The sequence below is a fragment of the Megalobrama amblycephala genome, linkage group LG11 (genome assembly GCF_018812025.1).
Source record: "Megalobrama amblycephala isolate DHTTF-2021 linkage group LG11, ASM1881202v1, whole genome shotgun sequence".
Classification (NCBI taxonomy): Eukaryota; Metazoa; Chordata; class Actinopteri; order Cypriniformes; family Xenocyprididae; genus Megalobrama; species Megalobrama amblycephala.
In genome coordinates, this window is record NC_063054.1 from 31,499,592 (window position 1) to 31,516,852 (window position 17,261).

The window sequence follows — 17,261 nt, forward strand, 5'->3', positions numbered from 1 at the left end:
GTTTGCCATGTATCTGCATTCAAATTTTAATATTTTGAATTTCTGCTAGCAAGTGAACTAGATTCATGAGCAGAACTGTATATTCAGCTTTGCTGTCTGAGTTGTGAAATAACCACTGCTAGCACACAATAATAGACACATACACCTACTCCTTTGTCTCGGTTTTATCGGGAACAGGAGACAAGAACAAACTTGTTTCTTTCTCATCTTATCCAGAGATGCTGAGGATGGCAGAGAGAATCATAAATTATATAATCAACAGATCATAAATCCAATTTCATAAAGAATCACACATTATGGCCATTGTTGTAACATTAATGCAATACCTAAAATGCAGTGCATTCTAAAATATGTCAAAAAAATGGGTTTCAAACAGCAATTCACATTGACTTTAACAAGTTTAAGAGATTAATTGCAATATAGAGAAACAAAGAATATAGGCTCATGGTTTTCATGGGTTCCGTATAGCATTAGCAACACTGAGCACATACAAGTGCGAACACTATTCACAATACTAGTGAATATGCTAAAATTTGAGAGTGTAGCATAACTAAAAAAAAAAAAATTCAGGTTTCTGTGAAAATATTCCCTGAGCTGCATATTCAACCTTTGGCATATGGCATAAGAGCTAATTAGAACTATGCTAATGTGCTCCCTCAGGCCCAGCGACTGAAGAGGAAACCAACTATGTGCTTTGATATATCTGTCATGCTTCAGCAGACACTAACAAGGATGAATCTGAGACACTACAGACCCTGCATAATATAGGTCTGCATTGTTCAAACTTATTCTTAACTGGTGGTCTTATCAGTTTTATTTGTGACTTTCAGTGAATTATTTACATTTAACTTCTGCACATCATATTCGGGAAATACTTCTTTCCCAAGAATTTAACTCACTTTTGTCTTCACTGTCTTAAGGTGATGATTCATGGGGCAACTTTTTGAGCAATGATGCTGGGCAATGTTGCAATCAGCGGGCAACCTGTTGAGACACAGGGCAACTAATTAAGGGCAACAGTTGGCAGCGACTAATCGAAGAGGAGCAAATATATTGCCAACCCAATAAATACTTGTTAGACACTTTATTTCAACTTTTCAAATAAATGCCTTTCCCATGCATCTGATTTGTGACGGGAAAAGGGAGAAGAGCGAGTTTGGCAAAAGGCGGATTTGAATCCGGGTCGATCGCATCAAAAGGTATTTTCATGTGCCATACTCCCTATGGCCTACCTACGGCACTGCAGACGTTACATGAAGCACGTCTTTTTAGCATTTAACTAAAAATATTCGATAGCTAAATTATAGCCTAGGTACATTAAATTGGAAATTTGTTGGTATTTTAAAGGGTTAGTTCACCCAAATATGAATATAATGTCATTTATTACTCACCCTCATGTCGTTCTACACCCGTAAGACCTTCATTCATCTTCGGAACACAAATTAAGATATTTTTGATGAAATCTGATGGCTCTGTGAGGCCTCCATTGCCAGCAATGTCACTGAACATCTGAAGATCCAGACATATTTAAAACAGTTCATGTGACTACAGTGGTTCTGCCATAATATTATAAAGCGATGAGAATACTTTTTGTGCACCAAAAAAGCAAAATAACGACTTCTCAACAATATCTAGTGATGGCCGATTTCAAAACACTGCTTCGAAGCTTTAAAAATCTTTTGTTTCGAATCAGTGGTTCAGATCGCGTAAACGAAGCCTCGTTTACTGAAATCATGTGACTTTGGCGCTCTGAAACACTGATTCGAAACAAAAGATTTGTAAAGCTTCGAAGCAGTGTTTTGAAATCGGCCATCACTAGATATTGTTGAAAAGTCGTTTTTTTTTTTTTTTGCCGCACAAAAAGTATTCTCGTCACTTTATAATATTAAGGTAGAACCACTGTACTCACATGAACTGTTTTAAATATGTTTTTAGCACCTTTATGGATCTTGAGAGAGGGAGTGTCATTGCTGCAAATAGAGGCCTCACTGAGCCATCGGATTTCATCAAAAATATCTTATAAATATCTTATACATAATTTTCATTTTTGGGTGAACTAACCCCTTTAAGCATTAGAGGTAAATTCCCTGTTTTGGGTTGACACATGACAACTAACCAGCGTAAAAAGATATAAGTTCACACTCCTTTTCTTCGGTCCACTGCCACTGAGAGGCTGCCATCTTGTTTAAATTTTTTTGGAAATCTCCAAGCCGGTCACGTGCTCGGCAACATTGCTCAAAAAATTGCCCCGTGTATCAGTGCACTTATTTCAGGGATAGTCCTTCTGAGGTTAAGTGCCCTGTTTCAAGGATAAAATGGTGATGGATCAACTTTAATCTCAGCCTCAGACAGCATGTCCGGGGACCGCCCGCAGTCTGTTGGCTATACTGGCTGTCTCATGCATGTTGTGCTAAAAAAAAAATGTCAAGAGCCAGCTGAAATTGTTTGTTCCAATCTGATTGGCTGGTACTATGCAACATCCAGGAGTCAGGGGGAAAATCCACCTGGAAATTAATTGTTTACAAGCTATACACTTGTGTCAGGTTAGTGGCATTAAATACGCATTCTTTGAGGCACTTATTATTAGCAAATAAACTAGATACTCACAAGCAAAACTGCCTCTTGTGCTTTGTTTGTTGTGGACTGATACTTTTGTAAATGAGGGGTTCAATGCTGGTTTATTATTGTGGTTATCTTATATTCTTATATAACGTGATATTTCATATTACTTTAATTCAGATGATTAAATGACACTTAAAACCAAAACAAACTGTGTTACTTTTCATGTATAATCAAACAGACCTTTCCAGTCTAAGGGAATAAATTTCCATGAATGCTCCTGCCATTCATGACTACAAAATAAGAATTTTAAAACAACAAATATTTTTATAGAGGTTTTACTGAGATTTTTCTATTACTAGAAATCGCTAATAATAAAGTCCTGTGATAATTTCAGGCTCCCCATGGGAGTGGGACCCCTGCTTATTGTAAGCCCATTTCACAAATAACGGAGAGAAATTCAGAGCGAGTCAATATGAAGCTCACCAGGAACAGGCAGGTCCGTGAAAGCGCCGTTCCGCGGTAGGTGGTGCTAAACTCATTCACATTTTGTCGGTACCTCGGTGGGTACACAGGATGATTTTAATCGCCCTGGACAGCGTCCAGCGTCACTCACAATCTCAGCAAGTCAGCGCGCTGCGCACGAGAGCAACAACCTCATTCCTGGATATTAGGCACTACGGGCAAGTGCGCGAGCGCTGCGCGCGGACACAATTCGCCTGTCGTTCACTGAGAGAGGAGCGCGCGAATGGTTTTCAAACTGAAATGAATCGTTAACGGACGTTTGAAAATGAAGAGGCTTTCTCGAAAGCTCACTTTAGCTCTCGCAGCGCTGTTTTGGATAGCCGCTTTACTCTATTTCATATTGCTGAATAGCCGGAAAATACTACCTGACCAAAGAAACGAGCAACCGAAAGTAAAAGAGGTGAGTGATACATACAGGTAACGTTACAACCTCAAAGACGAAATGGCTTGAATTGGTTGTTTTTTTAAGATCTGTCAGTAACTCTTTAATTCCTTGTTTTTCTATTTCTGAGAGAAAATATTTGTATAGGCGCGTCACTTTTATGATATCTGAGCCGATAATAAAGGACAAAACTGTCCAACATGTAGCCTACAATATTTTATATGGTTGGGTGTGATAAAATAAGAAATCCTCTTCTGAACTTATTCTCAGCTTGGAGAAATTTAGCACTTTTCCCTCGGGAGACGAAATAATATGCTTTGCGATAACCTTTTCGCATTTTGTTTGTTGACAAATATAATTCTATAATAGCATTTTCCCCCTCTTTTTTCTCTTTTGCTAATTCAAACATGAATTCCTATCAGTCAGAATGATGGACGCAAGGAAACAGCTTTCATATATAATAAGTGCATACATGAGGGGGCAGATATTCAATCTAGATAACTGAGTGGAAAGTAAATATTTAAATAGTCTGTAAAAAATGTTCGTAATTAAGGCTATACATGAACCAAGACTATTTGTACCCATGACATTTGCTCTAGAAACCGTTCAGCCACTTTCTGACTCCCCACAGGAAAGATAAACCATTAAACAGATATTTGTACTGTCGCTTGTTTCTAATAGACAGCAATGAGCTTTATTTCTTAAGTCTACTTTCTCTTGATAAATAATATTCTCACATGTGGCTCCTCTATTCTGGAGTTTCCGAGGAGTCTCAAACGGTTTGCAAAAAAGATACCAGTCTGAGATTGAACTCAAATTCCTTACAAAAGTAAATTTTGTGAGTTATATTCCACCCACATTCATTTTATATCTCTATATTCTTACTGTATGTAAATAGTTGTCTGATTCGCATCTATTTTACTCATTCTAAGCCATTGAAGGAGAAACATCTGAGACAAAACTGATACTTAAAGAACTCTATTAAGTCTATCAAAGAGAAAACTTTGAGCAATTAAACATTTACGTGGTCCTGGATGTTTGAACTGCATGTCATATACTTGTTTTTGTATATTTAATTCCCCACAAGAGTAATTCAAGATTATGTTTTTTAGATGAATGCTATATACTGTATAAAACAGTCAGTTTGTATGTGTGAGATTAAATAGTAAATAAGAAATTGATAGTTCTCTTGTTCTGAAGACATATAACCGGATGATCAATACATAATTCCACTATTTTGTAAGATAGAAAGTAATGGGAACAGAAGGTCAAGGATATTTACAAACAGTATAAAGTGAGATGATGCTCATATCTGTTGCATTAGTAAAAAGCTCTAGTCGCTGTATTGTTGCGTAAATCTGCAGCAAGTCTTGTACATCTTGTAAGTCAGTTTTTCATTGAAACAGCGGCTGGTATATGACAATAAAGTATCACTGAGGGTAATGGGGTATGAAACATGATATATGGTGCAATATATCACAACACTGAACAACACTCTATAGGAACGGAAATATGACACAGTTAGCACGTGCTCCTTACATATGTGTGGAGACAGTGATAGACTTTTTATGGTATAATGACTGGATTTATATCAGAAAAAATTCTTAGTTGGTGAATGCTTGAGTAGTGATGGATTTGACTTTTTTATTCTCAGCTTTTTATCTTTTTGTACGCCCTTGTGCGAGGATGTAAAACTAAAAATAAGTAAACAGTTAATGTGGCCTTGAAAACCGCAGTGATAAATTTTGCAGAAACTCCCCCCTTTAAATACAACTAAGCGCTGGGAGAGAAATGACTACTTTAGTATTCTGTGTTGAACAACATGTTTCCATTTGCTGTTTGCTTCAATATCTATTTTCTGTAATAACCCTGACAGGGAAGGCCGAACCTGCAATAGCTGTTATTGGCGAGGAGGAATATGAAATACAGGGTTGGCACAGCGGCTGTTGAGGTGAATGCGGTGTGTGTCACGGTGGCCAGTGTGTTCAAACCATTCATCAAATGGTGGTGACATCTCACTCAGATTCGATGGGAAGATACTCCCCCATCAGTAGAGTGATGCATTATCTTTATAATGGTGAGGTAGGACTGAGATATCACCCATGACATCTGCTATTACCATGATTCATGGCAGATATGTCCCACAATACAGATTACACAAGCAGACAGTGTTGTTGTGTGGTATATTCACGGTGGCTTCGTGTCACTGGTGTTAGACCGGACAGATGGAGTTTGATGGACTCATCATTTGCTTGCACATGAATTCTGACAGAACATCGGAATGAATCATTTTAATGCAATTCCGCAGACCAGTTTTACAGTCATGCATGACTTCTGTACCTGCTGAGAGTGTGCTGAGGCCCTTAAAAAGGAGCAGGATTTCAAAAGAAGCCTTATGAAAGTTCAGATGTGTGGTTTTGTGCTTTGCAAGAGGGCAGAGGCTTTGGTGGTGTAGAAAGCTCTATAAAAAGGACCCACACAACCACACATACGGAGTACAGACGACAGGACAGGGAGGATCCAATTACCACTTCCTCAGTCTGTCCTCCTCCTCTCATTAGAAGGCTGAGCTCTGTGGGAGCTGGGGGAACACTGAGCCCCAAACGTTGCACAGCTCAAATGCCCTGATCAGTGACTGTGGAGCATCAAGAAGCTAATGATTTCAGCGGGGAGCGTGGGGGTGGGTGCGCGGACGCTGCTTTTTGAAGGCGAATAAAATTGTTAAGCAGATAGGAAATTTGACACATTGATTCCGAACCTGTCATCTTTTTTTTTTCATGTGCTAATTAAATTCTGTTTCTATTACTGAGTATGCTTAATCATTAAAAGAGTTCATTTTGCAGTGAGTCATTGTGCCCTAATCCTAAAGTGTCTAGAATAGCAACATTGTAACATTTTTACTTGCGTTCACACCTTTTGTCATTTAAACTTTAGCTCAGCCTGTAGGTTTGACATGTCGCTTCAAAGTTTCTAGGCCTGTTTTAGATAAACGCAGAATGAATAAATTGCCTGTGGTGATGTGGGTAAAAAAAACTAGGGCTGGGTTAACAATATCTATTTCTTGATTTTTTTATCAATTCTCATTTTGATGAAATGATATTGATTCTTAAATGGTTAGTTCGCCCAAAAATGAAATTTCTTTCTCACCCTCATGTTGTTACAAACCCATAAGACCTTCGTTCATCTGCAGAACACAAATTAAGATATTTTTGATGAAATCCGAGAGTTTTTTTTTTTAATCTCCCATAGAAGGCAACTAGTGTTGGGGAAAGTTACTTTTAAAAGTAATGTATTACAATATTACGTTACTCCTTAAAAAAGTAACTAATTGCGTTACTTAGTTACTTTTTCTCATCTGGGCTTGGCTTGCTTGTTTGTTTGTTTTTAAATAACAAAAAATATTCTGTTTTTTGGCGAATGTTAAGGTCTTTTCACACCAAAAGTGAAATGAATAAGCCTCAGGCTGAAGGAAATGCATATTTACGCCTGTACAGTAGAGGGCGCAGCTCAAACAAACCTTTCAGCTGTGCTGCCATTCTGGATTAAAAAAGAATAGGATACAGGAGAAGGAAGTTCTACACTATTATTTCTAAATATAAAGTAATATTTGCTTATTAGTACGGCTGATTTAGATGATTGACGGCAGCAGCAAAGACATTGGTTAATAAAGTGAGATTAAATTATACAGTTAATTATTACATGTTTGTGTAAAATTCTGAGTTTGAATTTCACTGTTTTTATTCATTTTGAGGAATACTGAAGAATATTTCCGTGCAAGTGAGATGAGTAAATGCATGTTCACATTTAGAACTACAATACCCATCATGTTCACACAGCGCACACAACGCCTCTGCACTTTATTTCTCTCAACATGGGGACAGGAGAGCTGTCCAGCAGTAAATGTGAAGGAGTAACTTATTTTGTTGTAAATTGAAAAAGTAATGTGTTACTTTAAAAAGTAATCTGATTACATAACTCAAGTTACTTGTAATGTGTTACCCACAACGCTGAAAGCAACGAAATTACCACATTCAAGGTCCAGAAAAGTAGTGTGAAAATAGTCAACATGACTACAGTGGTTTAACCTTAATGTTATGAAGTGACGAGAATATTTAATATAATATAAATAATATATAATATAAAATAACGACTTTAACAATTTCCTAATGAATATGTCACATTCCTAATGAGAACATTTACATATTATTTGTATTATCAGAATGTGTGTCTCTGCGTTTTAATATCAACCTGACTTAAAAAAAGACAGAAACCATCAGTTTTGAAAAAAATATTATCTGATAACAATATGAATGGGAATCTGAATTGGCGAACTGAATTAAAAGCCCAGCCATTATCATGCTAAGCAGTCTAAAGAAACAGACATGTGCAATTACCCACCTCTATTACTGGCTGTAAAGATGCTGTTGTGGCTGTTGTAAAGCAGCGGGCCATGACATTCCGACTACACACGCAATACTGTGAAAAGGCGTGTGAGCTCATTGGTGAATTCTTAACTCACTGTGTTTAAAATGCCCTGAAGTCCACTTAGTCCAGAAGTAAAATTTAATAGCTCAATATTAATGTTGTTTTATAGCAAAAAAGTGAGCGTAAAGTTTCTTTATATTATTCCAAGTGAGAACTGTTTTTTAATGACTTTTAGGTATTTTTATCTTTTGGGTACATCCTTACATTACAGATTACTTTTTCTAATTATATTTGTTTTATTCTTTACATGTCTGTTCACAAACTTCACTAAGGCTTATATTTTTAGAAAATTCATGCTTTAAAAAAATAATTCTCTGTACCCCCTTAGTCCTAATTAGCAATACCTCTGAAACTGCACCTGTCATGAGCACGGGTTATTGATTTATGATGTGTGTTTTCATAGTAACAACCCTCTCTATTGTTTTAAGCAGAATCTCTGCACAAATACGAATGCTAGTAGCAATTATTTCCATTGAGGGCAGTAGCTGCATTTGGAAACGCAGGAGAGAAGGAAGCATCATCATCAGTCAGCATTCATATAGGCGTCTGGGGAGAAACTAGCAACCTGCTGGCACGGGTAATCACCAGCCCCAACCATAACCAACAGCCTCCAGCCCTCTTAATGGTCTAACATCAGCAAAAAAGCTCAAGGAAATAATAAGTGGGAAAACATGGAAACTCTCAAGCTGCTGTCGGTGCAGAATGTGGAGGTTTATTAAATTATGATTGATATGGCCTTATGGATTCCAAGACGTGGTGTGTTCAACCCTTAAAATTTGTGACTACAGCTTGCCGCTTGCTTTATATTTCGAGGGGTTTGGTGTGATTGTGCTGCAGAACGCTGAAATATTAATGACTTTCTTATGATAATTGGGAATATTGCCTACAGCCGTCAGCCACTTTATTTACTTTCCCCACTTTTAAAAGGTTTACTGAATGTTTCTTTTCACCAAATGAACACGCTCATTTTAGAGTCTTGGATTTTGCAGTGGTTTGTTATTTATTTATTTATTTATTCATTTATTTGTTGCTGATTTTAGATTTGAAATTCAAAGATGCTAGGCTTTTTGTTTGGTCAGACCTGTAAAGTTAACTTATGCAACCTGAAGTGTCTTTGACTTCCAGTATTTCTGTTGAACAAGATAACAGACAGTGAAAAATAAATAGACTAAATGATTACAATATATCTCACTGCTGTGTTTCCATTATGTTGTAGATTTCAGATGCTGAGTGGGATGACCTGCTGGAAGAGTTTGAAGAGAAAAGCTACCTCACTGCTCACAAATGGAAGCCAGGCCAGGACCCCTACAGTCTGTATGCCTTCAATCAAAGAGAGAGCGAGAGAATCCCCAGCAACAGAGCACTTAGAGACACCCGACATTACAGGTAAGCCTTGTGTGTGTGTGTGTGTGTGTGTGTGTGTGTGTGTGATCTATATATAATATCCACACGGTTCATAATAAATGAATGAAGGTGCATCTGTGAGTTCTTGAAAACTTTTAGAAACTGATGAAAGGTTCATCAAAGTGGTTCATGGCTGGGTAGTGAGAAGTTCTGAGGTTCTATAAGGTCGGTATGCTATACTAGATGCGTTTACACTACAGTTCAAAAGTTTGGGGTTGTAAGATTTTTAATATTTTTGAAAGAAGTCTCTTATGCTTAGTTGATCATGGTTATTAAAATTATTACAGTTTAAAATAACTGTTCTCTGTGTTGAATAGGCCTATATTTTATTCCTGTTAAGGCAAAACTGAATTTTACTTCAGTCTTTCGTGTCACATGACCCTTCAGAAATCATTCTAATATGCTGATAGTTCTCAAGAAATGTTTCGTATTATTATCAGTATTGAAAACAGTTGTGCTACATAAATTTTATGTTGCTGTTCCATCAGCCTATGGTTCTAATTCAGTGATTGCACAGACAAAACTCAGTTTGTGTAGTGCACTTATGCCACCAACACATTTTTCTTCACCCTCTGCCATATGCAATGCCCAACAAGTGTATAAAAGAAACAAAAAAAGAGATGGATCTGTGCTGTTTCAGGTATTTAGCAGATACAATTAATTGGATTGTTAACATGCTTTCACTTGCCCTGGTAATTGTATATGAGCTTCTTAATCAGACAGCTGTCTGTGATATTTGGCAGCTCTTGGTGGCAACATGACCTCATGGTATTTGTAGCTCATGAAATGAGACTGCTCCTGGACACAGTACATTTTCGCTCTCTGCAGTGCTGTGGGAGGTCACTCACTCATTAGTGCATGTCACTTCTGTCAGGCAGAGTGCCATCATTTTTCATCTATTTCTGGATTCTTTTACTCTGTTTACACCTGGTATTAACATCCATCTTGGGTAATCAGATCGCAAGTGATCAGCTGTGACAGATTTTCTTATGTCTGCCCCACATGTTATCACTTGTGATCCTTTTAATTGAGGGGAAGGTGTTATGTTGAAAAAAAAAAGCCAACACACTGTTGCTTTGCTTCCAAATATACTTGAATTTTTAAGCTCACTGCAAATGTTACACATATTCCCAAGGATTTGCATGTATTGAAAATCTACACTTAAAGGGTTAGTTCACCCAAAAATGAAAATTCTGTCATTAATTACTCAACCTCATGTCGTTCCAAACCCATAAGACCTTCGTTCATCTTTGGAACACAAATTAAGATATTTTTGATGAAATCCGAGAGCTCTCTGACTCCTCTATAGACAGCAATTTAAATACCAATTTCAAGGCCCAGAAAGGTACTAAAGACATGGTTATAATAGTCCATGTAACTACAGTGGTTCAATCTTAATTTTACCTTTCTGGGCCTTGAAAGTGGTAATTAAATTGTTGTCTATGGAGGAGTCAGAGAGCTCTCACTGATTCATTGTGCTCCGGCAATGCTTCATGAAGCAGTGTTTTGAAATCGGCCATCACTTTATAAGTCGTTATTTTGGGGGGGGTTTTGGCTCACCAAAAATATTCTCGTCGCTTTATAATATTAATATTGAGCCACTGTACTCACATGAACTGATTTAAATATGTTTTTAGTACCTTTATGGATCTTGAGAGAGGAAATGTCCCTATGAAGGCCTCACAGAGCAATCAAATTTCAACTAAAATACCTTAATTTGTGTTCCGAAGATTAACAAAGGTTTTACGGGTGTTGAACGGCATGAGGGTAAGTAATAAATGACAGAATTTTCATTTTTGGGTGAACTAACCCTTTAACCAGAGGCAGTTTCTTCATTAGGGCAATAGGGCTACGCACCAACAAAGTGAGAAAGGGACGGATTTTTTTTCAACCACAGTGTTACGCTAGCTGTCACTGCTAGGCTGTTTTGTTCTGCCTCTGGATATAGGCTATAGTCCAATCAGTTTCAGTCACATTCTGTGGAGTACCGCCTCTTTTTGGGCTATTTCACTCTGGCCGAGAATTGCCCCTAGTGCTCCCATAGACTTCCATTCAAAAAACGTTTTTTTTCTAACTGCAGGCACTGCAATGCATTCTCTGTGGGTTCCGGGAGGGCTAGCACTAACGTGCTTTCGTCATCATACGTAACCTTAACTTGTGCAGCGATTGGTGGAAACGTCTCTATTTATAATCTTTAAGCTAAAGTGACATCCACTAATTTCCTCAGTGCATAACTTACATTTCACAGACATTTTTTCCATCTGTAAATGTTAGAAAGTCGAGAAAATATTTCCATTTTGCTGTCCAGGAGACAGGAGTGGAAGCACAAACTTCCGTGAACGAGCGCCACCGTGCGTATGCGTGCAAAACAGATGGAGCACAATAATTCTGACTAAAATATACATTTAGCTAAAAAATTTGTTGTTGATTATTTGTTTTTGTTTGCGAACATAAATGTGCCATATGTAGAATTTCGAACCTACAACTAAGTGTATTTTTATGATAGCAGTAACTGTAAAGTGACTGTTGTAGCATAATCATAATAGACTAATAATTAATCTGTGCTTTTTTTATTTTCAGTTTTAGTTTAGTGAATGTCACTTCTGCTTTAAAAAGCATTATTTTGTTTTTAGATTGTAGTGTCACAATGTTAGAATGTAGACCTCATGTAATTTGACCCCTTTTTTTGCACATAATATAACAGACTACAAGGTTACATTCATGTTGTTTTCATAGCCTTCAATATGAACATTGTTTGTAGGAAAATATTGGGCGGGATGTGAAATAATTTTTTTTTTAATTAAATACAGATTGTTTAAAAAAAATTTTTAGTTCAAATAGAAAAATGTACAAAATACCGAGATTATACATAGCCATTCAGCCCAAAAATAGAGATATGATTTTTTGGCCATATCGCCCAGCCCTATGGCATGCTTTAAATACTGAATTTTCCATGTTTTAGATAAGCAGTAGTGATACATTACATCACATTATTTAACAATTAGCCCATTCTGCATCTCTAATTCCTTTTTTTTTGTGCCCCCCCCCAAAAAAAATTTAGCACCAGCCGCCACTGCCTTTAATAAACTAGTTTAAAACTCTTTGTTTTATTGCAGTGGATGATTGATAGATGAGTAAATAGTCTTTCACTGCTGTCCCTGGCATATATGAGTGATCAGCGCTATCCACATGTGATAATATGTATAATCCAGGTCTAAACAGGGTCAAAGTCTTGTGTAAAAATCTGAAGAATCTTTTATTTGCATTCCTTGAATAAACAAGATCTTTGATCATGAAATTCTCAACATCATGGCTTGTGTTCAGAAAATAGTAGGTCATTTATTTTTTATAAAGTTTTAAGTTTTTGTTCAAGTAACTAGCTTAAGCCCAGATAAAATCTGTAGATATTTTCTGCCTTTCTGCAAAATAAATGCAAGTTCTTAGTTTTACTCTGCTGTTTTTATTAAATTAAAAAATAAGATACATATTAATTCTATTATATATTTTAATATATATAATATATTAAATATATATAAATTATATATATATTTATTACAACTTTATTAATTTATTATTTCTTTATATATTAGCAGACTAGGCTTAATATAGATTACAGTTAAGTAACAGCTTGTAACAGTAACAAATAACTAAAATAACTTCATTGGTGTTTAGAAAACATCAATGCTGGATTAAAAATAACCCAAGTTGGGTTGAAAATGGACAAACCCAGTGACTGGGTTGTTTTAACCCAGCAGTTGGGTAAAATGTTTGCTCACCGTGCTGGGCAGTTTTATTTAACCCAACTATTGTTTAAAAATTACTATACTATATTGTTTACTAAATTACTATATTAAAATGAACCCAAAATAGGTTGGAAATCAAAAATCAGACACATAATTACTACAGGCAACAAGAATAATCAAAAGGTGAACCTGTATTAATATGGAAATTAATACATTTTTATTGTGCTAAGGTGCCCTAGAATTAAATATTGAATTTATATTGGCATAGTTGAATAACAAGAGTTCAGTACATGGAAAAGACATACACTGAGTTTCAAACTCCATTGTTTCCTCCTTATGTAAATCTAATTTGTTTAAAAGACCTCCGAAGAACAGGCGAATCTCAACATAACACCGACTGTTACGTAACAGTCGGGGTGTACGCCCACAATATTTGCATATGCCAGCCCATGTTAGGGCATTACACAAGGGCAGAATGTCTGGATGTGCACAGCAGAATCATCAGACTAGGTAAGCAAGCAAGAACAATAGCGAAAAATGGCAGATGGAGCAATAATAACTGAGATGATCCATGATAACATGATATTTTTAGTGATATTTGTGAATTGTCTTTCTAAATGTTTCGTTAGCATGTTGCTAATGTACTGTTAAATGTGGTTAAAGTTACCATCATTTATTACTGTATCCACGGAGACAAGAGAGCCGTCGCTATTTTCATTTTTAAACACTTGCAGTCTGTATAATTCATAAACACAACTTCATTCTATATAAATCTCTCCAACAGTGTGTAATGTTAGCTTTAGCCACGCAGCATAGCCTCAAACGTATTCAGAATCAAATGTAATACATCCAAATAAATACTATACTCACATGATCCGATGTATGCATGCAGCATGCATGACGAACACTTTGTAAAGATCCATTTTGAGGGTTATATTAGCTGTGTAAACTGTGTTTATGCTGTTCAAGGCAAGCGTGAGCTCCGGGGGAGGGGGAGCACGAGAATTAAAGGGGCCGCCACCTATATATCGGTGCATAGTTAATGATGCCCCAAAATAGGCAGTTAAAAAAAATGAATTAAAAAAAATCTATGGGGTATTTTGAGCTGAAACTTGACAGACACATTCAGGGGACACCTTAGACTTGTATTACACCTTTTAAAAAGAAGTTCTAGGGCACCTTTAAGCAATACAGTAATTTTTAAACAATAGTTGAGTTAAATAAAACTGCCCAGCAGATGGGCAAATATTTAACCAACTGCTGGGTTAAAATAACCTGATTGCTGGGTTTGTCCATTTTCAACCCAACTTGGGTTGTTTTTAACCCAGCATTTCTTAGTGTATGCAGAGTTTTCTGAGAATTGCAGACATGTTTCATAACGCAGGCCACAAACCCACTGTTTTGTCAACAGAAAAAATTATTGATGAATGTGCCTTGTCAACTAAAAGCTAACCATTGGTTATTCTCAGTTGCACAGTCTCCAAAATATGCAGGTATATTTCAGGTTTATGAGAAATCATCTAGAGAGCTGTTGGGGCCTCTAAAGCGGTGCATTATAATTCTCTATAAAATAATTCATGCAGGGACAGGGAGACAGTAGAGAGAATCTCCGATAAAAGGTGAGGAGGCGGCTCATTATGCAGGCCCTGTACTTTAATGCTATACTCTCTCTCTCTTTCCCAGTGTCGACTATTTTCTATGTAGCCCTCGTTTCTTCCTTCCTCTTACATGACTCAAATGCCTTTGTAATTACAGTAGGAACACCACACTCATTGTTCATGCCGTTGTTGACCAGTAGCACAATATTGAAATTTCCAGGGAAATGCAATCAAAGTGCCAACGCTACCTCTTAATTAACTTAAGCTGAAATTGGACAAACAAAGGATAATTCCACTGTGCCAGCAGGAGCCACTGTTTGATTGTGGCTTTGGACGTCAGTATAGTTGCAAGGTTTTTGTGTTAGTGTTGTGTTGACTATATTTAGTCAATAAATATAACCTTGCTGGATTTATATGTTCTCTTTTAACAAGATTCTAGTGAATCTTGGTGCATTTTCTCCTACTGCATGATCAGATTAGAGTACATTAAGCAACCTAACATGGGTCATGCATTCGCACTGCACATTTGCTCTCAGTATACACATTCCTTCAAGTGTCTTCAGGCAAGCTTAGTCCCTGAACTGGCTGAGCATTCAATCAAATGCCGAATGAAACTTTGACAGCCATCTGTGGCAAGACCCTGGTCCTTTCACTTAGCCTGGTGCCTGAACCTCATTTTGCTTCAGAGAAAAGAGCCACCACCAGAGGAAATTAGCATGAACCTCAATTCAGAAGGACTTCCATTCCTCAAGGGCTAATAACAGATAAGCTCAGGCACCAGGAGCTTTGCAAATGTTGTTCATTAAAGCTGCCATTTATTCAATTCAAAAAGAGGCTTCAGAGTCACTGTGATGAAACACCAGGGAGGGGGTGGAATATAACCATGGCAAAGATGGCCTGTAGTTTTTTAGATTACTAAAACACTGCAGTCTGACTTGATGAATTTCACTGAAAGATTCTGTAAAGGACTCTTACGTTTTTAATGTTTACTTTGCACCTTCTTCCAGAAAGCAGGATATTATCAGGATTTCCAATTTTAAATAGTTACATTTTATACAACAGTTAGTTTTGGGCCTTGAATCCTCAAATAGAATGCTGGTAACAGTCCAACAGCACTGGAACTTAAGCCATGCTCAGACTGTCTGTCCAAATCCGATTTTTCTGCATATCTGATTGGAATCCAGATCATATTTAGCAAGTGTGAACGGCAAAAAATCACATGAAATCTGATTTTTACAAATCCATTTCAAGTTACATTCATATGTGGTTTGAAATCCTATTCAAATCTCATTTCTTGGACTTTATTTCAGTCTGACCACTCTGATCGTATTTCATGTAGCTTTTCTGCCAACATGTGCACTTTCTCACAACTCGCATCATGTAATATGTAAACACGTCAGACGTCATTGCAGAAACAAGGTTGCATTTTGTTATTGTCAATATACAGGTCATGCAGAATATTATAATACAATGGAGACATCTCTGTGGTCCAGTGATGAGGTGTCTTCACTTCTTTCACTGTGCGGAAGAGATGGCAGCACAGAGTAAAGCCACTCATGCCAGCCTCCGTTCTGTTGCACACCCCTCCATGTTGTTTTTGGTGTAGTCCTACCAACTTAAGGCATTGCCACGGAAAGCAACACAGATATTCTGGAAAACGAAAGAGAGCCATGGGACACATAAATCAGATCTGAACAGTTGCTATACACAGTGTTAACAGTCAATCATTTAGATCAGATTCCAATCGGATACACAAAGAATCAGATTTGGACTGACTGTGAACAAGACCTTATTGATTTTTCAGTGATTCTTTCTGCTGATTACATGCTGGTCTTTATAAGTGATTAATTGAATCATTAATTCAGTTGATTTGTGTAAATCACTGATTCTTTCAATTCTGAATCAAGTGACTGTCTTTGTGATTTATTGAATCATTTATTTAACCAATTCATTCAAAACCTTGATTCTTTCAGGAATAAAACAAGTGACTGTCTTTCTGAGTGAGTCATTGAGTGAGATGAATACATTTGAATTTGTGACTGTCTACATTTTGTAAACCTGTCACAATATAATTCAGACAAAAATGGTTTCATTCTAACAAAGCAATTTTATAGTTCCATTGTAACACCATAAGTGCATCCCAGTAGGAAAAAAATGAGTAATACAAAATTTATGATATGACCCATTTAAACTTCAGATTTTGTCTATGGTCATTCTAATGGTCATTGTTAGATGTCCACGTTTGGCAGACAGACATTTATTGTTGTAAATCTACCTTCATTTCTTGATGAATGCAGTCAGGGACCGGACCCTTTTATAGCCATTTATGAGTGAAATGTTACTGTAATTCAGTTTTATTGTGAGTTATGGCTGCTGTATAATGACATTCAAATAGCCTACATGGCAATGGTGAAACTATGAATTTGTAAATCAATACAGTGTTAGCTACTGCAATCGATAGATCTCTGCAATGATAGGAAACCATTATGCTGAGCACCCCAGACATTTTTAACATTGCATGGACACTGTCATGAAAAAGTAAATAGATGTAATTTATTCAGGTGT

General features: G+C 36.8%; 1 protein-coding gene across 4 annotated transcripts in view; it reads left to right on the plus strand.

Moving 5' to 3' along the window:
• Positions 1-3,065: 3,065 nt before the first annotated feature.
• galnt14 (UDP-N-acetyl-alpha-D-galactosamine:polypeptide N-acetylgalactosaminyltransferase 14 (GalNAc-T14)) overlaps positions 3,066-17,261 on the plus strand; it is a 50,868-nt gene continuing 36,672 nt past the window's right edge. For 3 of the 4 annotated variants that reach the window (XM_048207434.1, XM_048207435.1, XM_048207436.1), the window contains exons 1-2: positions 3,066-3,484; positions 9,168-9,337. In XM_048207434.1, coding sequence (XP_048063391.1) covers positions 3,350-3,484; positions 9,168-9,337 — 305 coding nt within the window. In that variant the 5' untranslated portion in view covers positions 3,066-3,349. The remainder of the gene's footprint in view (positions 3,485-9,167; positions 9,338-17,261) is intronic. The other variant, XM_048207433.1, reaches the window with a different exon arrangement.